A 25,096-nucleotide genomic window follows, 5' to 3' on the forward strand; every position below is an offset into this window, starting at 1 on the left:
TTGCTTCCATAACTGACTACATATTTAATTAGCTGTGTTTGAGCAAATGATTAAATGATATACACCTGCTGTATTCCCGGATATTTAAGCCATTATTATGAGCTCCATGCGTAGCACCGACAGGCAGCATTACCAGACTATTTTGGAATTGGACATCCAGCTCCATTTACTAGCCTAGTTGGCAGTCGTGAGGTCATCAGTGGTCTTAATTTGAGCTTGTTAGTTGGAAGTGGTCAGGAGCCAGTTTCCCCCTCAACCACTGATGTGAATACCATCATTATGTACTGCATGGCATCTGAGAGTGGTAGTTTGTGTGGGGCGCTCTCGGTCCAGCGCCGTTGTCCTTGTATGGTTGTTCCGCAGGCGGAGACTGCAATGTTGTTATTTACATTCCACGTAGGGCAAAGAATAAATAGATTGCTTCTTTACTATGGAGATATTTTAGCTGAGATGCAAATGATTACCATGTTTTGCATGAAAAGCACATTTGTCCACTCATAAACTGTGTGTTATTATGCTGCAAGTTGGAAATATTTATAGCCCCTCATGAAGACAAAATGCTCTGTCATTGAGAAAATTCATTGGTGTTCTGTAGGGGGCACCGGTTATTTACAAGCCCCAGACTAAATATGGCCTGATGAATTCCTAAGTGTTTCGGATATCCGGCGTTGCAGTTGTGTCAGTGTGGTGTTGTTATTGTAACCTAGAAATGGCCTTGCGTCTGTTGTCTTTAGGCATGGACCAGTGGCAACCACAGCACAGCCACAGCAGCCACGGCTTTAGCCAGGCTACCAGAGTGGGCAGACAGATCTGTCAGTCAGTGGCTTCCGGAGTTTGTTTTCTAAGACCTCGTCTTCTTAAGTGCATGCTTTCGCGGACATGTGGTATTTTCTTTTTTTTTTAGAGTACACACGCGGCAGCCACAAAGCTAATTGCTAGGGAGATGAGAGCCCGGAGGCAAAAATCGCAAAGAGATTTTAGGAAGTGTGGGCTTGTGACTGCAAAAACTTAAGTGCTATCATGGAGGACACAACGTAACCAACAGTAATCTGATTTAAGTGATGAATCTGACTTTTGCACAGTTAACTGGGATTGTTTAAGGCCTTGCAGGTGACTGACGGTCATTAATGTCGGTCTATCATATTTAAAGGTATTAATAGTAGGTTTGAGGAGCGGTTCTCAAACGTTTTGGCTTGTGACCCCTTTAAATGGAGCAAGGTCTACTTGCGCCCCCTCATCACAGGTTGTGGCCTTTGTGTGGTCATGAGTTTTCTTGAATGTGAACTTGGTTTCAGTTTCACTTGGTTTGAAGTGGGGTAAGTAATACTGTTACCTTTTTTTTTTTTTTAAATCACTTTAATCATCTGGTGACCCTTCAGATTTATATTCATATTTAGTTTCCTTAAGAGCAAACAGAGCCATATGAATAAAACCACCAGCAGTTTACAGATTCCTTTGTGCTGAATCATCATGACGAGATGTTCTGTTTTTGGGCTGCGTTATTGGCAATATCAGGCCGTGGATCAGGAATCTGCAGTATGATTATATGTGTTGACAAGACAGCAGGGATATAAACAGCATCAAAGGGCTGGCAATAATTCAACCCTGCCACTTTTACACCGTGACACCATTCAAAATAGCATTTGTAACGCAGCATTGTTTCCTGCACTACAGCGTGGCACTTGAAGGGCACTCAGGGAGCAGTCTCATTAGGGTGGCCTTTTAACAGGGAGGTCACAGGCAAAAGGACACACAAGCACATGAGATCTCAGTGACTTATGTCTCGTCGTGCCTTGGATGCACTGCACTCGCTGCTGTCTCATTTGTTGATAGACTATAGTATCGGATTCTCTGTTGTGCATTTTCCACAAAGTACACTGCTCCCCTGTGCCACACAAAACACGAGGCCATCTTTAATAACTAATAAGCGTCCACATACCTCTGACAGCACCAGGCTCTCAGTGCACTCAGCAATGTCTAGTTTCCCCTGCTCAAAAACTGCTTAATGAACATATCGTCTTTGTCAGTTAGATATGAATACTTGCAGAAAGTCAGTTTTTCATCTGCTTCCTTCAGGGAAGATGTCAGAGAGCCAGAAAATAATTTAAGAAACTCACTGTAATCTAAACCTACAGCTCTGTGGTCCATTAGTTATCAAATGGTGCCTGAAGGTTCCTCTATTTTATCTAGATTTTCCACTGAGACACTACCTGCAATGCAGGGGCTGACACCATTTTCTTTACTATGTTTAGCTGAGCACCTGGACAGCACATGATGCATTTGGCAAAGCTAATGTGCTTCTGTAATCACTCATAGAGTAAAGCTTTTTTGCTTACATGTTACGCAGAGAATTCTTCTCATCCTAAAAATACACTTCTCTCAAGTTTTCTTTTAATTCAAAGTAAAGTCATATTAATCACCATCAAACCAGATGCCAGAGTCCCAATGCTGCAATGCAGTGAGTTATCATCCCTATTATCATCAGACAGGTGCTGGATGTCTTAACATTGGCTTGACAGCAGAGGGCGATATCCACATGTGAGAGCCAGATGGATGGAAACTCAGCTGAGGTTGAGCTGGAGCATTTTTTTACATTTACTTTTTTTTCTCTCTCTCTCTCTTTCTCTTTTTTTGACTTAAGTCAGTAATTGTCCTCTTTTTTGTCAGTGCTGCTCTACAGTATTATTATTGCATGTTACCTGTGCCGTAAAGTGTAAATACAGTGATAACTGAAGGATAGTAATTGTATTGATTTGAGGGGTAGGTTGGGTTAGATTTGTAAATTGGTTTGAGAGGGTTAGAGATGGTAGGACTCACTTGTTTGTTAATTAATTGTCAGAATTTTGTATTTTGTGTTTGTATTTTTTGTGAGTCAATAACAGAATAAAAGAAAAAAAAACATTTACAAACAAAATTCACAGTTCTATTAAAACTATCCATCATCTAATGTTACAGAAACATTTCTGAGATGAATCCCCAGATGACAACACTGCTATTTTGCTGCTAGACACAGCTTTACATTCATTAGAGAAAAAAAGCATGAGTGGACTCATAATCAGACAGGCTTTAAACTAATTCAGTTTAATCCACTTATCTAATCTAGGAATTTGGAAATATGTGACAAATGCGATGGACGATGGGATCAATCATTTCCCTGTTGTGTGAGGGAAATCTTGAGAGAGGATTTTATGTACTGTACAGAGTGACAATACATCATGTGTGATAAAAGCAGAGACTTTGTATTGACATTAGACAAACTGATTAGTTTTTAACAGTTCGTCTTTTGTAGATTATTGTTCACTAAACATTTTTAAACCACAGTCATGTTCAGCAATAGTTTTAAGGTGCAGTGTGCAGGATTTAGTGGCATCTAGTGGTGAGGTTGCACATTGCAACCAACTGAATACCCCCACCCACCCCAAGCCCTCCCCTCAAGCATGTAGGAGAACCTACGGTGGCCACAAAACTTGCAAAAAAAGGTGAAAGGCCCTCTCTAGAGCCAGTGTTTGGTTTGTCCGTTCTGGGCTTCTGTAGAAACGTGCCGGTGCAACATGGCAGGCTCCGTGGAAGAGGACACGCTCCCAAGCCCCCAGGAACAGCGCCGGGCTGTGAAGTCAATTTGACATTGCGGCATGTGATGCTATTGGGCCCAAAAAGACCTTTTCCCATAGACTTACATTGTGAAAGAATTGTCTGTAATTCAGCGGATACATTTTTTTGAGCATCACCCCTGTGAAATGACTCATCTCACTGTCAGAATTTGATCTGTTTTGTCCATATCACATTTCGACAGTCAAGGACAGCCGCATGATTGAATTGTTTTATCTCCATTCAAGTTAGCTGGAGGGCCAAAACGGAAGTGGCTGGCTTGGCCAGCAAAAGTCGCTAGTGCGCTTGCTCCATGGGCCCCAATGATCCTGGAAGATCCAGGTAATTTTATACCCAGAAGTTGAACTTTTATGGCTTCATGCGCCACTGAGCTCATAAGTATGAATGGGGCCACGCCTCTGACGCTGTATCCAGTTCTCTTTATACATCCATGCCCGCTCCCTATGTAGATATAAAGGTAAGGTAACATAACTATTCTTATTTTCACGTGATTTTAAACTAATTAAAACATACCTATGAAGATTATATTGCATTTCTGCCAAGTCTGTTCCGCTAGATGCCACTAAATTTTACATACTGCACCTTTTAAAAGTGAAAGTTATTGGGAAGCATAAAGTAATAAATGAAATGGCCACATACAATGTGAAATTGAAATTGAAAGTCATTCTGATGTCAAGATAAAGAAATAAATTAATGACCAATCAGATCCAGTACATGTTGGTGCCTCCTGCCCCAAATCTTAGAAATAAGTTTGCTGAAAATGAACTGAATTTTCTGATGTATCACAATGTGCTTTCATGAGAAAACGTGTTATTGTGGCAACAACTGCTCCTAGTTCACCTCCTTCATTTCTGCATATACAAACCTCTGCTGTCATTCCACACCTGCCCACCAGACGTCACTATTGAGTTTCCTGTGTCACGTCATCACCTGACTCATTCATCTTCTCACACAGCTGCTCCTCATTCTCAAACAGCTATCGTTCACTTTCTGCTGGGTCATCTTTGGTTCCCCTGATGCCTCAGACTTTTACTCTCTTCTTGGAGTGTGTACGTGTCTTGATGACACAGCAGACTTTTTCACTAAAATATTAATGACAGCTCAGTTGTAGTAAAGTGTCCCAGTGACTCATGAAAGTGTGACAGTGAGCCAGCAAGCACGATACAAAAACCCTAAAACTGGAGCAGCTGAAGGGAATTCAGCCATAATTGATTTTAATATTTTACACCTGTGCTTTTCCTACTGTGACATGTCAAAACATTAAATGTCCATTTTTTCGACTGCTATGTCCTTGCTGCTTTTGAAATAGTGAAGAGACTTTTTGCCACATCTGTTTTGCCTCCAGTGACCTTTTGTGTGCCAGACCTGTGAGTGTTACAGAGGTAAAAAAAATGATGTTGTTTGAAATGTTGTGCAACTATAAAAAGTGTATTCAATGGGACAAAATTTAAAAAACAGACAAAATGTTGGACCATTGGTAAGACTAAACTAGCATTTTTACGACCCTTTTGGCTCTGGGAAACTGTGATTTTTCACTGTATCTGACATTTTATTGAGTAAATCGTTTATTAATTAAACAAATCACTCGATTTAAATTACTCAATTTTAGTTGCAGTCTACAAATGATGAATCACTTCAACACAAAAGCTCAAACTAGTTAGTTATTATTTGTTATTTATGACTTTCTGACAAAATTTGGTATGAGTAAACCGCAACTTGCAAATGATTCCTCTGGATCATTCTTGAATATCATTTGTTATTAGTTGCTCTCCAGGACGGGCCACATGCCAAAACCTTTGATCAACTCCTTGTGGGTATAGATTTCAGCCAGCAGGGGCCGTGACAAAAATAAATGATCTGATCTTTGTTGTGCTGGCAGAATGACAGGATCCCTGTCCAGGATGACTCACTCTCTCAGCAGTGTGCCATTCCAGGCGCTCTCCTCTACCCATCAGCCAAATTGCCTTGATCCTCAGCTCATTGCCGCCTCTCGCCCACCCTCGAGCTCACTCACTGTGGAGCAAGGTGGTCGCATCCTCGGGGCCGTCGGCGTGTTTTTCATCCCATGGGGTGAGAACGTGCAAAGCAGCGAGCAAATGTGTGAGAGAATTCCTCGCATTCTCCTGCTCGGTCCTGGTGGCCTGGCTCGGTGTTGGGTTCCTGGGAGAGAGGGAAGAGGAGCCAGGGGAATTGGCTGCCGACTCAGCAGCTGACACCTCCTCTGATCTCTATCTCTTCCTACAGCCATAAACCAAATCATCTGACTTTTCAGCATTGCGGCCACGTAAACAGAGTTTTCCTTGTGGCTTCAAGTAAGTCTGCCAGTTTTTGCCTGGAAGGAGCAGTTGGTTATGGTGAGCATGTGGCACTGGACAAACCTAAGCCTCAATGTGCCCAGATTTCAACATTTGGTACAGTGGAAAGAAAAAACAAGGAAAATGTATTACGTAGCTTATTTGGATGATATCTACGAAAATAACTTCACTGGGGTTTTCAGGAAGAGTGGTAGTCGAATGTGTCAGCACATTAATCAAATATCTCATCAATCACTGCTCTACTTGTCCTGAGAAAATTAGTCATAGTGTGTGTGTTGGAGCACCGAGCCTGAAATCTGTTCCTTGGTGTTCGGATCCTGGAAAAAGATAAATGACCCATTAAGATTTAAAAACCTGACGACCAATTTTAGGACCTCATTCTTAGGATTTCGTGAAGCGACAGCCCTGCTGAGATTGCACAGTTGATGGTAACACAGGCGGCCGTGGAAAGCTCACAAAACAGTTTGATCACATCTTGCTCAACAGACGTTTTCACATCTTTCAGCTCTCTTGGGATGAGAATGTGATTACTGAGCTTTAAGAAGGATCAATGGCCATGATGAGAGGCAATCTAAATCATTCAGAGTGGAAGGTCATCCATGGCTTTTGCTCACTCCAATTCATTTGGTGTTGAAATACGGGAGGGATTTAAAAAATGAAACATAGGACTCAGAGATCCAGTTTGATAAGATCAAACCTTTTAGCATTACAGCTATTTTAGCATATTACAACATTGGATCTGCCTAAAACATTTTATTTAGACAAATGTCAGTATTTGCTTCAACTGTCAGTCGCCTGTTCAGTGCTAATTAGCAAACGTTAGCATGCTAACACACCGAACAAAGATGGGGAACTTGGTTAACATTATACCCGCCTGACATCAACATATTAGCATTGTCACTGTTTTAGCATTTAGTTCCCACTGCGCCATGTACCATGGATGTATTATAAGACCTGGACAAGGCGCCGCCACTCAGCCGTCTGTAAAACTGTTGACAGCATACCTCAAACTGCAAAAAAGGTCAATTATGACTCTTATTATTATGAATTTTTGATCCATGAAGATTTTATATTTGTAAAACTTTCCTCAAGCCAAGAAAAGCCATTTAAAAATCCGTGACATCACCATTATGTAAAGTCTATGGGCCGAGTGGGACCTCGCATGCGGGACTAGCAGGAGAAACACTGCTGCACATATTCAGTGGGCTGCATACCCCTGGAGGTAAACCCAGAAGCTAGAAGCTTTTTTGGCATATGCGCCAGGCGAGCAATTCTTATTGGACTGAAAAGGCGCCATTTTCATTCCAGTATCCAGCTCTTATAATACACCCATGCTAAGCACAGAGTCACAAAGCTGCTAGCATGGCTATAGACTCTTGTTTTATCATATAAAAGCATTTGTAAGTGTAAATATTGATTATGAATTTTATTAAGTGCTGTGATTTTGGAATTGAAATTCTTTATGTGAAGGCCTGTGTAACCTTGGTGTTTTATCCAATTTAGAATTATGGCAATTTTAACATATTAGATACCATTGCAGCTGCCTAAAACATTGTATTTACAGAAATGACAATATTTCCTTTGAATCGTCAAAAAGAATAACAATAGGAATTGTGATCCTTTCATTTTTAGGTCAGTAGTTTGTCTTTGGCGCCACAATTGGAAGTTGATTGATATTGTATGTAAGTATTGATATTGAATCCGTTATATACGTGTAACATGGACTTTGTAAGCTAAATGGGGTCATTGCATTGGTTATGAGTTTACAAGTATGCAGTAACTCTGCTATTTAACTCTGCATTTACAGGTAGTAGGACAAACCTATTCCCTCAGTAAACTCTCTTGTTTTGCTGGACACCTTTCTGATGATCATCATAATTTGATGTCAGACGGGTCGCTGTTTTATCTAATTGACTTGGATATAAAAAATGCTGTGTCATGAGCTCATACTGTTGGGATTTGTAACCAGTGTAAAAGTCACCTCTGCCTTGCTTGTTTTCCCCTTAGTCACGCCATGCCCAATTTAGCAGCGGACACATCTTTCTCTGCAAGGTGCACAAGCTGTACCCTTGAAAAGATATTTTTACTGGGAACACTCCCATCTGACAGGCTGCTTTTTGTCTTGTCATTGCAGCCCAAAGCTTGACACAGTAATAATGAAAAGAAGCAGAGCAGATCTCTTATATATTTCAACTATTGCATGTGTTCAAGCAACAGTGCATTTCAGTTAGTATCAGTTTCCCAGAGGACTCACTGCTTCTTCCTGTCACGAATGTACTTACTAGAGGAAAGAGCATAACCCAGTGCAGTTTTTGGCTGTTGAATTATACATCAGCTGATTCAGCAAAAATCTTAACACCAAGCTCCTTTCAGGGTGGTACCTTACTATTTTACAAGCCTCTGCTCCCTAAGATTGTTCATTCAATATTTGATCGATCACCATATCACTGCTCTCTGCTCAATAACATGAAATTTGCTAACTTGAACAAATTATCTCATAGCTGTTTGATGGTTTTGAGTCCGGAGATGAATGGTCTGTAATATTACTCTGTGAAATACGGTTCAGTTAAGTTAATGAGGTTGGAGTCTGTGAAGTGTTACACAGAACAGCAGCAGCATAACATCTCCTGCTCTTCAAAAGTGAAGTGGAGTTTTAGTCATTTTAGCGCACGTGGCTCAATGGATGTCAGTGTTGGTTGATCGGTCAGTCCAACACTTTGGTCCAGACCGAAATATCTCAACAACTATTGGATGGATTGGATTTAAATTTGGTACAGATACCAAGTTTGTTGACTCTCTGACTTGTCATAGTTCCACCATCAGCCCGCAAGTCCCTTATGATCAATACTTTGGTTTATGATCAAATACTTACAGAAGGGAAAAAGCACACTGGATTGTAGCAATCAAAGTCTTTTTATTACTGACGGAAAAAGGCTTTGCGCTTGACTCTGGGAAATATGATCCAGTCTGCTTTTTTCCCTTCATTTCATTTTTTGTCCTGCGCCTGACCTAGAGAATGGGATGTGCACACACTATCTCTTTGCAAATACCTGCAGAACTAATGACATTCCCTTCAGCCTCAGCGTCCTTTGTATTTCGTGCATATTAGTAAACATTAGCATGCTAACACGCTAAGCAAAGATTTTCAGGCAGTCTCTCCTGGAAGGCATTTGTAGTGTTGCACTTGGTTGTTCTCATGAAAAATAGCAGAAATTGTGTCAAGAATGAAAACAGAGATCTAAAAAGAGAAGCTTAAACCTTTTCTCACTTCCACACAGCTGACCAATCATAACATGAAATAAGTGTGAAGGTCGGATTGCTGGTTTCAGGAAGCTATTTCCCGAAGCTATTCAACCGTCTGACAAGCAGTTCTGACGAAGTATAGTGGAACCTTAAAGCGGACATATTATGCAAATTTCCAGGTCTATATTTTTAATCGGGGGCTCTACTGGAATATCTTTGCATGATTTACAGTTCACAAAACTCTTTATTTATCTTGTAATGGTTCTTTACGCAGACCCTCAGTTCAGCCTCTGTCTGAAACAGGCTGTTTTATCTCCTGTCTCTTTAAGACCCCCCTCTTGATAAGCCTGCTTTGTTCTGATTGGGTTAGACAACAAACAATGAAACAAACTATAGTAGAAGGATTTCACTATTTTGTCGTCACTCAAAATGTCAACTTCTCAAATACATCCATACATGTTCGAGCCCAAAATACAAGAGTGAGCAACGCAGACAACTCATGGAAAAACCTTAGCAACAACCTTAGCAACTAAGGCATCAGAATGGACAGCTGTTTATAGACGTGTGCAACTTGTCAGCAATGTAGAAAGAAATGTTGCAAACAAAACATTCAGAGTATATTGAAACCAGGGCTTTTGACTTGCAGGGAGCATTTTTACATATGTTAACCTCAAGTTTTGTAACACTGACCATGTTTAACATAGATATCCAACATCATAACAGTATATAAATGACAGGAAACCAGAAAAATCATAATATGGCCGCTTTAAGTACAGAGTCATAAAGCAACTAGCATGGCTGTAGACTTTTGTTTTGTCTTATAAAAGCATTAATAAATAAATAATAATATTGTTAGTTGGACCGACCACAGACCAGCCCTATGACCGCTGTGAGTGAGTGAGTGAGTGAGTGATGAAGTGACACCATTGGTCGGCCAGCCAAATGTTGAAGTTTCCTTATTGGCAGTTGCTCTTTTAAAATGAATCGGCGCGAGATGATGGAAGTGGAGGACAGTAGCGTGACGCACAGCGATTGTGTTTCCTGCTCCGAGCTCTGACGCTCTCAGCTCTGGTGTTAAATGCAGAGAAATCAGCTAAACTCTTGTTTAAACAGACGCATAGCAGCGTCTCTACCGTCTCCCCCTCTACTGTCCAGTGTGATCAATTCCCTGGCTGGCAGCGCTGTCAGCAGCCAGCAGGAGAGACGCTTTGTGTTTTATAACTGAACTAACACCAGGATGCAAGCTTTTTATTTCTCTGACATTTTCACATCACAAACGATGAACAACAGCAGTAAAACACAAGTCTTTCAGGTAAATCATGTGACTCCTATAGCTGTTATATCAGTTTAGTGTAGGGCTGCTGCTCTGCAGGTGCGCTTGATTTGACTCTAAGCCTCCTGAATTAGCACCCAAAAGGCTGTCAAAACTTTCATTTATAATTTCCACCGCAGCCTCCATGATCATCGATCAGGAAAGAAGCAGAAAAAAGGTGCATAGAGGCATGAGAGAGAGTGCACAGTTAAAGCTCGCCAAATAACTATCACTCTGACAAAACACTCAATGCAGAGTGAAAAATGAGAGACATCCGCTGAGTGAAATAGATGAAAGAGCAGAGGGAGTTAACAGATAATTAGAATAGTTATAATTAGAATTAAAGTAAGTTCTCTTTCAAATCAAACATCTTAAGATATGAGTGGAAAGTTTTGTACTTGCAACTGCATTTATAACCTTTTTTTTTAATCAAACGTTTCGTAACTGTGTCATGTGATATGCTACTTCAGCAAATATTACTGGGACAACTACAGAAAATTCCAGATGAACATTTAATATCCAGGAACTCACATTATAGACATTACTGACTATACCTGTAACAAACTGGCCACAATTTCACACATTGACCATACTTGGCCCAGACATATACTAGGTTTTGACCTGGTCTTGTTTATGAATAAAATATAGTTTTAGAATTGTAATTCTTCATGTGAAGGCCTGTGCAGCCTTGATATATTGTCTGTAGATACACAGTTGGACTGATTATTATTGTCCGTCTATGGCAGCGACTCTGATGTCATTCCAGAGAAATCCCCCTTCCATTGCCGGGTCTCCCCAGCTGTTGTTTCAATATTGTCTCTTAAACCCCACGTTAATAAAACAGTAATTGAAAGAGCTTTGCATCCTCCTGTATCCAGTTACTTACACTTTCATAATATGCACAAAAGCTGTTTGTATGGCTATTCCCTCTGGTCCATTTTCTGATTGATGTGTGTGTGTGTGTGTGTGTGTGCACTAAATAGATCCTATAATTGCAACAAAGACAGCTGACCTGACAATAGTAAACAGCAGACACTTTTCTCTTGCTTGAGTCTCCCATTTCTTTGTCGTCTACTTTAGCTCTAATATATTCATTCATGGCGGGTCTATAAGCAAAATCAATTTGCTGTGTTATGTGGGCAAGTTTCCATCTGTTTGTTTGTGTTCTCTTGTTGCCCGACTGTGACTCAGCTGTAGTTGTAGAGGTTATTCAGTTTTTAAAGTTTGACTCTCTCTTGCTCCAGTCTGGAGCTGAAACCATTAGGTGATTAATTAATTAGTCGATTTGAAGGTTTATCTGGAACTATTTTGACAGTTGATTACTAGACTTAAAGGGGCACTCCACCAGATTTTTACAGATGAAGATTTATTTACTCATCACAAGGAGTACTGTACATTTGTATAATGATTTCTGTGGGTCTGGAGGAGCTTTCTAAAGTTGGAAAACACTTTTTAACAAAACGCATCCATTGCAAACTGGACGTGTGAGGTTTGAAAGAAGCGGGCATTTAGGAGGGTTGAATAAAACACAATATTAAGGTGCATTTTGGGAAATGTTGGATGTTTTTGAAGCTTTACTCATGCTAGCAACTACAAATCAGGATATCTTTACATCTTCTGCTTTGATTTTGATCTTTCTTTCTTTTTTTAAAATCTGTGTCTTCTGGGTTCCCCAACTTTATAAAAATGCAAATGTAAACCACTGGAGTTCACCTTTAAGTTATTCAAGCAAGAAATGCCATCACAGGTGATGGTTCCAGCCTCTCAAATGTGAGAATGTGCTGCTTTACCCTATCTTAAATTATAATATTGATTGATTATCTTTTGGGTTTTGGACGGCAGGTCGGACAAAACAAGACATTTGAAGATGTCACCTTGGACTCATTTTCACTACTTTCTGATGTTTTATAGGCCAAATAATTAATCAAGAAAGTAATCAGTGGATTAATCAACAATGAAAATAAGCATTAGCCCTACTCTATCTAATCTTGTGGAAATAGGTTAAAAGAAGGAAGAGTTTTGTTGAATTTCAGTTGGAGATCTCTGAATCACAACAGACAAAAGCACATTATTATACTCAACCTCTTTACCATATGTAAATGAGTATTTAAGAATAAGTGTATGGTGTTGTGCAGTTCTGTCAAAAGTGCATTTGCTTCTCATTTTAGCATTTTAGAAACATGTTATTATTAAAAAGCAGCCTCAGCATCATGCAAGTGTAACAGTATTAGATGAATTAATCTCAAGAGCTCAGCACCGTCTCATTAACAGTGCCCACTGTCAATTGATTTAACTTTCACTCTGTCAATAAGCCAGTAGTTTTGTCTATTCAGGCTATTGGTTGCCTTCGTTTGCATAGCCACATGCTTACACAGCAAATTAAAAAGCTGTCTCATTAATTTGCCATTCAGTGTGGTCCAGTTTGTTTGCTCCACTGGACTAAAAAGACCTTGTTCTCTCCTTCACTTCATTTCACCACTGGTGTTTTGAAGGAATGATGGAGAGTAATGTATAATAAACCAGAGTTTTAATCAATGAATGACATTACAAATGTCAAGAAAGAAATAAAGCGTGAAATGTCACTGCTGCTATAAACTGAACGTGGTGTTTAATTAAATTTAAATGTATCCTGTATGTTGCTGCAAGCTTTTTACTTGATAGGTTTCCTCTCTGAAGCTTTTTTCAGATTATGCAGTTTTTGATTGCTAGGACTTGATAATAATTCAATGTTATCGTATCAACCCAGGCAATATGAATGTTCTTATTGTTTTACAAATTTCTGTTGTCCAAGCAAGTTGGAATTAACCAGAAATAGAGTCTGCAGTCATGCTAGCAGCTGTGTGAGACACAGAGGTGCTTTTAACAAAGTGCTAACATGCTAATGCTAAGGAGGTATAACATTAACCATATTCACCAGCTTATTTTAGCTTGTTGCATGCTAACATTTGCTAATTAGCGAAAAATAAAAAGAGCAGTTGAGGCAGATGGGAATGTCAGAGTCTGATATTTACAGATATTTGGTCATGAACCGAAGTATTGATCGAATTAAAAGGTCGACCTGAGGGTTGCGGTTGATGACAATTTAAAGCCAAAGTCATTGCTATTCATCCCGAGGGGGAAATTAATGTCTGCACCAAATTATAATGACGATCGATCCAATAGTTGTTGAGACATTTCACTGAAAAGCCAAAAATGTCGACCTGATGGTGGTGTTAGAGGTGAAGTCAGGTTATCCTCTGGTGTTGGAACTGTTTTTTGAGCATATTTTGGCTGTAGTTGATTGGCTGACACATACCAGCCAATGACATAGTATACATGCGGCGCAGCAAGAGGTTAATTGAACCAAATGCGATAAAGAGAAACAGTTTTTCAACTGCACGCTTCTAAGCTTGTTGATTATCTTTTATTTGTTGTTTTGATACTTTGATTTCATATGAATAATTTTCTTTAACCTAAATTAAGCTACTTTGATTTGAACTTGATGTAAGGCCGCCATAGATACACACATTTACACAACATATTCAAACATTCATTCACCTCATCTGTACAACAAGAGACATACAAGCAAAATCATCTCACGGTAAGAAGATAAAATGTGCGTGTTGGAGGTCTTGTAAGGTGTCTGACTGGCTTTATTTGAAAGTAACTGAAGGCCAGAACATCTGGGCATCTGTTCAAAATTTCATAGTAATTCATTCAATAGTTGTTGAGACATTTCAGTCTGGACTAAAGAGGTGGACTGAGCAACCAACTGACTGATATTGCCATTCCCAGAGCCACACCCCTAACCTAAACTTTTCTTTCTTTCTTTAAAAACCGTCTAGTTACGGTTTTTAAAAAACTGCCCTAACTTGTGGTTGGAAACGTGACACTTTTTTGCCATCTATCTACCCTTTTATATACACGTAATCTGAGCCGCGTTGCTGCAGTTTGTCATAATTACTACATCCACTAGATGGCATCTGTCACTCATACGTAATTATAAGTCATTTTTGGCAACTGAATTTACGAGATGCTGTCGTTCTTGGGATGACCTGGTGAAATAACTTAATTACAAGTAAAGTTCCTGCATTCAAAATCTTCTTTTTAGTAAAGGTACAGAAATATTTTCACAAACAACCTACTTGAAATATCAAAAGTAAAAGTTGCCCCTGTTAGTGTTATATGATTAGATAGTAGTTCATAGTAATTGAATGTTAATCGTGATACATTAATGTATAAGTAGCATTTCTTGGGTAATCTATAACTATGCACCATTTTGTAAGTAAAATATTTATCTGCAAAGTACCTGTCAGATAAATATAGTGGAGGAATAAGAACAATATTTCCCTCTAAAATGTAGCAAGTAGAAGTAGAAAGTTTGCTGAAATGGAGTACAAGTACTTCAGAATTGTACAGTAGTTAAGTAAATGTACTTAGTTAGTTTCCACCACTGTTGAAGGCGATATTTTGCGATATGTTGCAGTGTTTTGACCGATGTAATGCATAACAGTACGACATAGTTTATCAGGTTGAATATTGATTCTATATTATATGTGATTATATACAGTATTTACAGTATATCAAAAATATTTTTATTGATTACAATTACCTAAATATTTCCACAGTTAGATTAAATTCATCCTCCATATATTCATCTATACAGTGGACATTAATTAATCCAATATAATTAATAATTAGAAATAATTATATAAATTATTAAATTAACAATTAAAATAACTGTCAAGTATCAAGTAACTATCAACTGTCAGGTACATATTTCTATGGCAGTTTTAAAAATGTGTCTCCACATTCTAGGATACATATGAGATGTTTTGTTTGTTTGTTGTTTTCCATCATAGAATGTCTCGTTACTGCTGTTTATCAGCAACAAGGCCTCTCCGGTTGCTAAGGTGGGCCTGAGGCTCCCTGGCAGCCGAGAACACCTCGGGGCCCAAGCGCCAGGTGCTGTGTGACACGTTGGGAATTTCCCCCGAGTCTGCGTCTCCCTACCAGCACCCTGTAGGATGGGATGCAAACAGGGATGTAAAGAAAGGCGAACCCACTGAACTCGGCTTCAGACTTATTTTTATTTTTATTTTATTTGCACCGACTTTTATCCACATTTTAATCATATATAGCATAAAACAGGTCATGTCAATTTGTTATGATCAATTTGGGAAATGAGGCCTTTTAAGGGGAAATAAAGCATAAATTGATGATTTTTCTGAAGCATAATGGCAACTTTTGCTTAAAACTGATCACCCACTGCTGGTCGTGTCCCACATTTCATTCAGGATTTAATTACTGCACCAGAATTTGATTCATGCAGGTTACATTATTCTGTTAGCTGCAGGGTGTGGTCTTACAATAATAACGCGCAATCTGACCAGGCAAAATATTTGGTTGTGTAAACTTCCTGAACAAACAGCTAAGGAAGTGTCAGACAGGATTGCCATTTGCTCTCCTGTGACTGGCTGTGACTGTTTTTACACCTTCCTTCTAAATAAGGCAGCAGGCTGCCAGGACATATGACCACCGTCCCGATTTGGTTTCTGGACACAGGATCCATCCATCCATCCCATGATTGCTCAACGCCAATGAAAGTCAAACACTCACACACACACACACACACACACACACACACACACACACACACACACACACACACACACACACTCACACCCTCCCCTCCTGCAGGTTTCCCATGTGAGGAAGAGCTACGACAAGTCGGCTACAATTAGCCACAGGAAGACTAAAAAAATGTATTCAAAATAAAAGCAAAAGCATAAAAGATCATTATGATTTACCTCATATATATTTTGTGATATGAAAATGTCATTTAGGCGAAAATAGTGTTTGCTGTTATGTTTTTAACCTCATTTACTAAACACTCCTTTAAAAATGTATGCTTACCGCTCCTCAAATACCATCTTTTTTGGGCTCTGTAGGCTTAGAAATGCAACAAACAATAACATTTATTAACGATTAATCTTTGATCGTTTTTCAATTAAATGTCAAAAAAGTATAAAATGCCTTTTACATGTTCTGAAAGCCCAAGGTGATGTCCTCAGGTGTCTTTTTATGTCCAGCCAATACTCCCAATTCCCAATTATATAAATCACAGTCCCTCCAGGATTTCGCTTTCCTCGCGAGGCAGCTGGACTCGCGAGATCATGACATTGCCAGATCACACAAGAATCCATCTTATCAGGCTTCAAGTTATGCGTTTGTGTCCGAACCACCGGTGGTTCGGATCAATCAGCGTCCAGTGAGGATTCTTGCATGATCTCACAATAGACAGATGGTTTATCCAATAACCTGCAATGTATTTTTTTGAAAGTAACTGCTCTTTTCCAAACAGTTTCAAAGGACAACTTCTCAGATGGTTCTGTGTAATAAACCATGTGGCACATTATTTTACATATTGCACACATTTTTTTGTGATTATCCTGGCCAAAAATGCTTGATTTTGCTGCAACTTTTCACAAAAATTGCGCTACAATTTGCAATGTTTTATGTGTTCTTTTTGTGGTAAATTTGCAGGAATTGGGAAAAATTGCAAGCAAAGATCTACTACCAATGGAGAGTCATATGTTATCACTTCCTGTGAGCTGCAATGATGGAAGTTACCATGACATGAAATGCAGTTGCAATCACAAGTGGTCATTGAAATGAATGAAATTTCATCCTACTGTATACCTTTACTGTGTAGAGTTTGAATGACAATAAACTTGAACTTGAACTTGATTTCATGTGGAAAAGTTGCGGTAACTTAGCAAAAACTGCAAGTTCTCATATTGATTACTGCAATCACAAGATCGCAATTTCCTGAAGGGAGTGTTGCAGAGAAATCGCAGGAATTTTGCAAAATTGCAAACCCCCACAGATAGTGCAGAGGTTGGTTGAAATTGCATTAATTACTGTGATCGCAAGATAATGATTTTCTAGAGGGACTAAAAACAGAGAAAAGCAGGAAATTCTCACATTTTTGAGGCTGGAACCTGCAAATATTTATGCTTGATTAAATTACTCCAACAACATCAGCTTACCTGAGGTTTGTTTTAACTCTTATAACTCAAATGGAACTCCCAAGTCTCACCACAGACCACACCGACAACCAATCCTATCCTATCCTATTTTGGCCTTATCATTCTGGGTAAATATATTGTTATGGCTCCACTTTTGAAAAATAGGTCAAGTGTTATTGAGCCACCAGAATAGCTTCTGTGCTCCCAATGCACACTTGGAAGGGTGAACAACATTCTTCCAAAAATATCCCCTTATTTGGTGTTTTTATGATGATAGTGGAGCACTGTCTAATATGTTGGTCAAAATTCTCCCAGGTATTTAAATGGGGTTTAGATTTGGTCACTGTGAAGGCCTCAAATCATTATGTACGTACCTTTGTTACGTTTCCTCACTCATTTATTCTGGTTTTAATTCGGCACCTGTCTGTAGTTTATGTAAGTGGAAGTTGGAGGATAAGGTGATGCAGGGACACACTTGCACCAAGGGTTTTGTTTTGAAACGTAGCACAGGAAACCCTTCTTCTTATTCTGTCTTGCTTGCTTGGCACTGATGTGAAGGTGCAGCACCCCCCATCATTCCTATCAGAACTGCTGCTGCTGCCTGGCTCCTGTAACTCTCTCTCTCCTCCTCCCATCTCCTACTTTTTGATGGGGGGGGTGCAGCGGTGAAGTCACAGTGATGTCATTTTAGGATGTGAGAGTCGGGGCCAAGGTGAGCTGGTTTTGCGGTGAGTGGTGTCCCTCCACGGCCAGCGTTGCCTGTAAAGAGGCGCGGAGCGGCGAAAGATGATCATCGCCACCGGCACCAATTCAAGCTCCGACGCGCTCTGTCCCTCTCCTCCTGCTCAGATCTCGGGCTATGGGGCCTTGATCTGCCTTGATCCCAAAAAAAGCCTTTACCACCACCATGCCAAAGGACAAAAAATAAGAAGAGTTGCATTTTTAGGGCAGGTAACTTTGACCACGTGCCCCAAAGGTAAACTGGATGGCCATTGCGCAAAGGTGCCTCTACAGTATGTTCGGCGGGGTCAGGACGCACTGGACGCTGCCAGCAGTTATTGTACTGTGGACTTCTCTCTTGGGGATCGTTTCATCCTATCCGGTTCCGAGCAGGACTAATGCAACTTTATTGGAAAAGAAATGGGAGACCCTCTTCTCCCGCTCCTATCTGGGTATAGCTGGGGGAAAATCGGAGCTGAACTGGGAGAGTGACTATTTGCAGGGTATCAAAAGAGTGCGGCGACTGTACTGCAACGTGGGCATTGGGTTTCACCTGCAGGTGCTCCCGGACGGCAGGATAAGCGGTGTACACAATGAGAACCAATACAGTGAGTTGCATCCGGGCAAAGCACTGTACCAGAAAAAGAGTGTAACCCTATGCGCAAGCTGTGTAAAAGTTACAGCGCGTCACTTGTCTTGCATGATATTTAATAGCCTAAGAGGTGTCAGCATGGTTGAAAGTTTCCGAAAGCAAAAACAGTGTACCAAGAGCCTTGCATCCGTGCAGTGCGAAATATCCTCCCAAGCCAAAAACATGACATGAATGCTTGGACCCAGTTTAGACGCTAACTTATTTTTACCCTGCGTCCCGCTGCAGCAGCAGCAGCAGCAGCAGCACTGCACATACACACACACACATAGATCACACTCAGCACGCTGTAAAGTACACTCATAAAGCATCATAATGTCTTAAATGCATATAGGTGGATATTTCCAGGGGGCTAATTGATTATACAGAGCATCATCCATGCGCAATGCACCTGCAAGGTTACACCCATCACTGCTGCATAGGCCAGTTACTTTGTCCCCAATCGCAGCGTGACAGTCTTTGCTCCCCTGGCTGCTCTAACATTATGTTTCGTTTAGGTCTAATAGAGATCTCCACCGTGGACCGAGGAGTGATCAGCATGTTCGGAGTGAGAAGTGAGATGTTTGTCGCAATGAACAGCAGGGGAAGGTTATACGGAACGGTACGTTTGTGCGCAACTCTCCCTCTCCCTCCCTCTCTCGGTCTCTCGCTCTCTCTTTCTCTCTCTCTCTCTCTCTCTCTCTCTCTCTCTCTCACACACACACACACACACACACACACACACATACACACATCCTGCTGAGTGTAAGATGAGTTCATGTAGCTGCTGCATCCGTGGGTTTATGAGCACTGTTGTGTTATTAATATGCTCTGATGTTAGAGGGGAGGGGGGGGGGTGGGGGGGTGGGGGGTTAAAGTGGGGTGCAAGGAGTCCCATTTAGAGGAAGCTCAAATCTTCTGCTCTGTGTCACAATCTTATTTACTCCTCAACAAGTTCAACAAAGCAGATAATAAACTTTGCCATATTAATCTACCATTGCTGCTAGTTTGCAGTCCAGCAATCGAGCTGTTCTGTGTATAAAAGTGGGCCAGTCATGAATTACTGTCTAATGTCTTAAAAAGGTCAAAAAGGCCAAAAGGACTAAAAAGGCAGATGTAATCCAAAGAAAAAAGGCAATTCCCTCCCACACTTATCACCTCTATATTGATTTATTTAAAAAGTGTCCAGGCGGAGACACTGTCCACCATACATATATATACATATATATTACATACATACATATATTTCTTTGGATCTTCAGGGAAATTGATTCCCTGCACCATAGAAGAGATTAAGCAAGTGGTGTGTGTGTGTTGCCCTCTACTCTTAAAAAAGGCAGATGTGACATTAATATATATTTAGAGGTCATTGGCATCATATAATGCAGTGGCCATTAAAAAAACTATTACAGTATGCATTTTCAGTGTTTTTTCTATGACACTTTCAGAAAAAGTATCTTTACAATGTCTTAACATAGCATTAAATGGTTTATTCCATTGGTTTGTTATGAGCCTAAAGTTTGGTTTTATTTAGCTAAAAAGAGCCCAATATGTAGCTCTTGATGGGGAAAATAAAAGAAATGATGGTATTCTTCTAAAAATTAGTTTGTTTAATTTTATTCTACAAATATCTAACAGTTTTTTGTAGTGTTGAACCTACTCTTTTGGTACCAACTGAAATGTATCTGTAGCATGAAAGTACCGACATCTAACAGTAAATGTTTGCTCAGATTCGTTCTTTACTTGTTCTTCAATCACACAGTTTCTGATTTAAATCATAATTTTGTCACTTTTATACTATTTCGTGTAATGCAAAGTTCAGGTATGATGGTGGTGTTTAAACAACATTTAACATTTGAAAAGCTTCTTTTGCTAAATGCAAAAAGGTTTCTGTAGAAAAACGTGTTCATTCAAACTTACTTTGAGGAATATATTGTTTTAGGATTTAAACATTTCTAGCCTTATGATTGTAATGAAGGATATAAAACTATATTTATGTCCAAAAGTGGTTGAAAATATGAATTCTATGGAGCACAAAGTGTTAAACGTTTCAGACACTTAACTTTTACTCAACCATAATGTGCCCTTCTCCATTGCATTTAATCATTATTCATTCAGTAGTGTTTCCCCTTTTGATTTATGGCAACATTTTAATTTAAGCAGCTAGATAGTTTTCTAGTTAGGGTACGTGGGGATTTTTTATGAGTTCAGCAGTAAAAGCAGGCGGCTGCTATCTGCATTTGAAAAGGGCATTTCTTTTGCAACAACATGCCACCTCCTCCAGTTTCCCTCGAAGCATGCTTTCTAGGCAGGCTGATGGCCAAAGTAAAGGTCACGTGGAAACGGTGCATATGTTGCGATGTTCATCCTGTGTCTGTCCTGATTTATTGATCCCCGCGCCCCCCTCCTTCTCCCCCTCTCTCTCTCTCTCTGTCTTTTTTTTTGTGGCTTTTTTAGAGAGTCTTCGTGGATGAGTGCAAGTTCAAGGAGACTCTGCTGCCCAACAACTACAACGCCTATGAGTCTTTTGTTTACAAGGGCTTCTACATCGCCCTCAGCAAGCATGGCCGCGTAAAGAGAGGCAACAAGGCCACCACCGCCATGACCGTCACACATTTCCTCCCGCGACTATGAGTGAAACTGGCAATAACTCAGTAATTTGCACATGTGAATGTTCTTCCAGGTAATATAGAAATGCATATTCATGATATACACACACCAATGGACTGCGAAAAAAACCCACAAATATTTATTCTGTTTATATATATGTATATTTGGATAGCTATCTTTGTATATGTATGCCATACTGTGCTGCTTATTGTTTTTATGGTTATGGACGGGGAGAGTCGAAGCCTTTTGCCTGTCTCACTTTACCTTGGTGCTTGCTGTAACTGAACTATGTGTCACTTCCTTTTTTGAGATGGAGGATGAGCTATATCCTGTGCTTTTAAAGAGTGAAATGAATACTTTTTATTACCTCAAAGAACCACTTTACTAGATTAAGGGATGCATGGAGTTCTGCTCAAATATCTGCTAAGTTTATCATTTCTTTCAAACCTTTGAGCGCTTTGATGGTTCCCTGCTCGATTATCGATGTCCGGCAGTGGGGAGAAAAAGAGACTACTTATATGCACTACCTTTGCTGCACGATTTAAAGGTGCCTTGGTGTTCCCACTTGTGGCCCCCTTAAACTTGCATGTAAGAGACACCCGCTGGAGTCAGAAATAGGGCTGACACTCCGGAGAGGGCCTCAGAAGGGGAGGGGGGGGGTGGGGGGGGGGGGTTGACTATCTCTGGTTTATTTTCTTTTCCGTAATTAGATCGATTAAGTAATATACAATCTGTGGTCGTGACCAGAGAGCCGTCAGCCATAGATGTGAGGAGGGAGAGACTGGTGCAAGGCCATAAGTTTGACTGTGTGCCATCGCCAAATAAACAGGGTGGAGCGCTTATCTGTGCGAGCATTCGGTGAAAACTCTTTTTTTAGTTTGGACCTGGCTTGCGTCTGCACATAAATCACACAGAATCGAGCAGATAAAGTGCGCAGTAGAAATTAATCTGCACATTGTCTTGGACAGCGCTCCTAAAGTGGGTCGCCGTGTCCAGATCGCAAAGCTTTAGTGCCAGCAGCTGCTGTTCAAAAATGATGTCTACTGTCCATGAAACCAATGCAAAACCATGTAAATAGTCGCAAATGTAAAAGAAGACTTCAGGAGCTTTTTATGCTGCTTTGTCGCAGTTGCCTGAACGAGGCAAAAAGAGTTCAGGTTGCACAGTGACCATCGATGATGGTGCCTAAATGTTTCGGTAAGAATTGTTCCCATATGTTCTTTAATTTATCTTTGTGTCGGAGTGTTCGGTGGAGTATGTCGTGTGTGTGCCCTCGGCTGTTTCCCTGGCTTGTCTGTGTGCTCTGCAGCAGCACTGCAGTGGCAGCGAGGTGTTGGGAGCTGTAGGCAGATAGTTTGAAATGCAATTATGGATGAGTCGACCATGTGCCCTGAAGGACTAAAGGACAGTGCAGATTGTGGACTGGATGCACGCCATGTGATTCCAGAGCTCAGTGTCTTCATTTCTGTTGATTTTTAGCTTGAATTTATACATTTGAGTGGGCATAAAAGGCCAGAAAGTTAGTAAATCAACACAAAAAGAGCCCCTTTTGTAATATATGATAAGGTCTTGCTATGCATAGTGGCAGTTTGTTTACTTACTGTTACCATGTGGGTCAATATGTGGTTAATATCTTGTTACATGTTGCAAAGATGTTTTTCTTGCTTCGCTCAGTTTCTGAGAATCTCTGCAGTTTCTGCAGCTGTTTACTTGAAAAAGTGAAGCTTGTTGCACCATCAACCTCCATCCGTTCTTGTGTTTAGAGAGGAAACAGGACTATTTCAATCCAGGAAAGACGTATGTGCGGGAGCCGGCCCGCTGTCTTTGTTGTTCGGCAAACCCCCTGCAGGAATGTGGATCTGCCAGGATGACAGGCAGCCTCCCACATACCTGAGCAACCACCCCCCCACCCCCACCCCCCTCTGAGCTGTATCATCCCCACCACCCACCTCTGCCTGTCCCTTACCCCGACACCCCACCACCCGCTGCAGGGACCTTGGATTCCAGCGGTAACCCAGGAGCTTCCTCCTCTCCTTTCAGCCTTTTTTAGTTCAAGGTCAGAGTCACAGACCAGCCTTGGCCCCAACCCCGGTGGCCAGGGTGGTCGTCTATATAGGTCGTATTGTTTCCATGAAATAGGAATTTGAAATATCTTTTTGATGCATACGTTTATTCAATACATAAACACAATATAATTTCTTGAACTGATGACACTGGAGTCTCCAACTTACTGGTCCTCAGTATGAGTCATCAGCTGCGTCTGGTGTATAAAAACTAGATCCTGCAGTGAAAAGCTTCACAATCTGCATAATATTTTTGAAACAATCCTACTTCCCTCTCTGAATTCTGAGCCCCACCTCTTTGAAATACAGCTCCACAACACGACGTCCCCTCCCCCTTCCAACTACTTATGTGTTGGGATATTTCTGGGGAGGGGACATCTGCAGAGTTAACGCAGTGTGTGTGAGGAGCAGAGTCATGCAGAGTCTCCCTTCTCCTGCTGCACCCGAATCCTGCAGGACGGCACTCCGGCCATCCTCAGGACGTGCCCTTAACTGCTGCTCTCCCTCAACCCCCCACACTTTTCACCACATGCTGGCACAACACAGTTATCACCTGCTGCTCAACTCTTGTCTGTGACGCACATATTGATTCATGACAGTATTGTGCTCACATATTAAGTTTTCTTCTCTCTCTCTTTTTTTTTTTTGTCTGAGGACATTTTACGAGTGAATGATAACGTCCTGCTAAGGCTGCAAAGCAGAGCAAATTTTTTTCGGGAGCTTGGCTCAAAGTTTCATAAAACAAAAAAGACTTGTTGCTGTTGTAGATGAGGCTGCATGCAGTACAACTGATGTACATTTCTTGTTTGGGGTGTTTGAATCAGCTTCAATTGTCATCATTTTGGCCGAAGTAGCAAAAAAAAAGCAATCTACATTTTCATTTGAGGAAGGTGTGGAAGTGAACTTTGCGCATGCACAGCAATGAGGAATCCTTTTGCCACCTCACAATCAAGATGTATAACGTCTCTTGTAGCACCTTATTAACAACATCTTGATTATAAACTAGTGTAAAGAAGTGAGTTTTCTCACACGTCTCTGTCATGAAATAGAGCTGGATCCCTAAAAGAGTGAAGGTTTGTGTCTAAAACTAAAAAGCTCTCCTTTCAGCTTTGACCAAAAAAGTTTATCCAGATTTATCTGTTGTCTCTTTTTTTCTTTCCACGGCTTATCATAGATCAATTTAAAATTAATTCAAGGTGAGGAATATGTTTTTTTTTTTATAATGTTCAATGTACTATTAGCATGCATGAGCCCCGAGCTTGATTAGGGGTGTGTGCTTCATGTGTTATAAGCAGAATTCTTTTTTTTTTTTTAACTCCTGCTCATAAAGGGAGTGAGCCTCCACTCAATTCCTCTCATCTCTGTTCTCATATACCTCACCTTCTGCCTTAGTTTTGGTTTGCTGATGACTGTAAATTTAGAAGAAACAAACTTCAGCTATTTGTTTCTGAAAACAGACAATGCTAAGTAAGGATATTAAAGTTTTTTCCTTTTATTTTTGTACGTATGTGCTGTGCACAGCAGTCTACTGTATTCCTGAGATACCAATAAAAGTTTTTTTTTTTTTTAACTGGTTGCTGGTAAAG

General features: G+C 40.5%; 2 protein-coding genes across 2 annotated transcripts in view; one reads left to right on the top strand and one right to left on the bottom strand.

Annotated features, from left to right (window-relative positions):
* Positions 1–5,457: 5,457 nt before the first annotated feature.
* LOC137175513 (fibroblast growth factor 6-like) lies at positions 5,458–25,080 on the top strand. Its single transcript, XM_067581172.1, has 4 exons — positions 5,458–5,921; positions 17,005–18,817; positions 19,356–19,459; positions 21,295–25,080. Exons 2-4 carry the CDS (start codon positions 18,475–18,477, stop codon positions 21,469–21,471), a joined length of 624 nt encoding a protein of 207 aa, XP_067437273.1. The 5' UTR covers positions 5,458–5,921; positions 17,005–18,474; the 3' UTR covers positions 21,472–25,080.
* The window catches only part of golgb1 (golgin B1), a 104,164-nt gene continuing 94,310 nt past the window's right edge, over positions 15,243–25,096 (bottom strand). The window contains exon 19 of the mRNA XM_067581166.1: positions 15,243–15,941. Coding sequence (XP_067437267.1) covers positions 15,890–15,941 — 52 coding nt within the window. The 3' untranslated portion in view covers positions 15,243–15,889. The remainder of the gene's footprint in view (positions 15,942–25,096) is intronic.

Source organism: Thunnus thynnus, chromosome 23 (assembly GCF_963924715.1).
Source record: "Thunnus thynnus chromosome 23, fThuThy2.1, whole genome shotgun sequence".
In the NCBI taxonomy this organism is placed as follows: domain Eukaryota; kingdom Metazoa; phylum Chordata; class Actinopteri; order Scombriformes; family Scombridae; genus Thunnus; species Thunnus thynnus.

What these genes read in the sequence shown, in the direction of transcription:
- LOC137175513 (XM_067581172.1), top strand. Translation starts at nt 18,475, where the DNA reads ATGGCCATTGCGCAAAGGTGCCTCTACAGTATGTTCGGCGGGGTCAGG. An exon ending in ACACAATGAGAACCAATACA is followed by an intron (nt 18,818 to 19,355) that starts GTGAGTTGCATC and finishes TGTTTCGTTTAG; the next exon opens with GTCTAATAGAGATCTCCACC. An exon ending in GGGGAAGGTTATACGGAACG is followed by an intron (nt 19,460 to 21,294) that starts GTACGTTTGTGC and finishes TGGCTTTTTTAG; the next exon opens with AGAGTCTTCGTGGATGAGTG.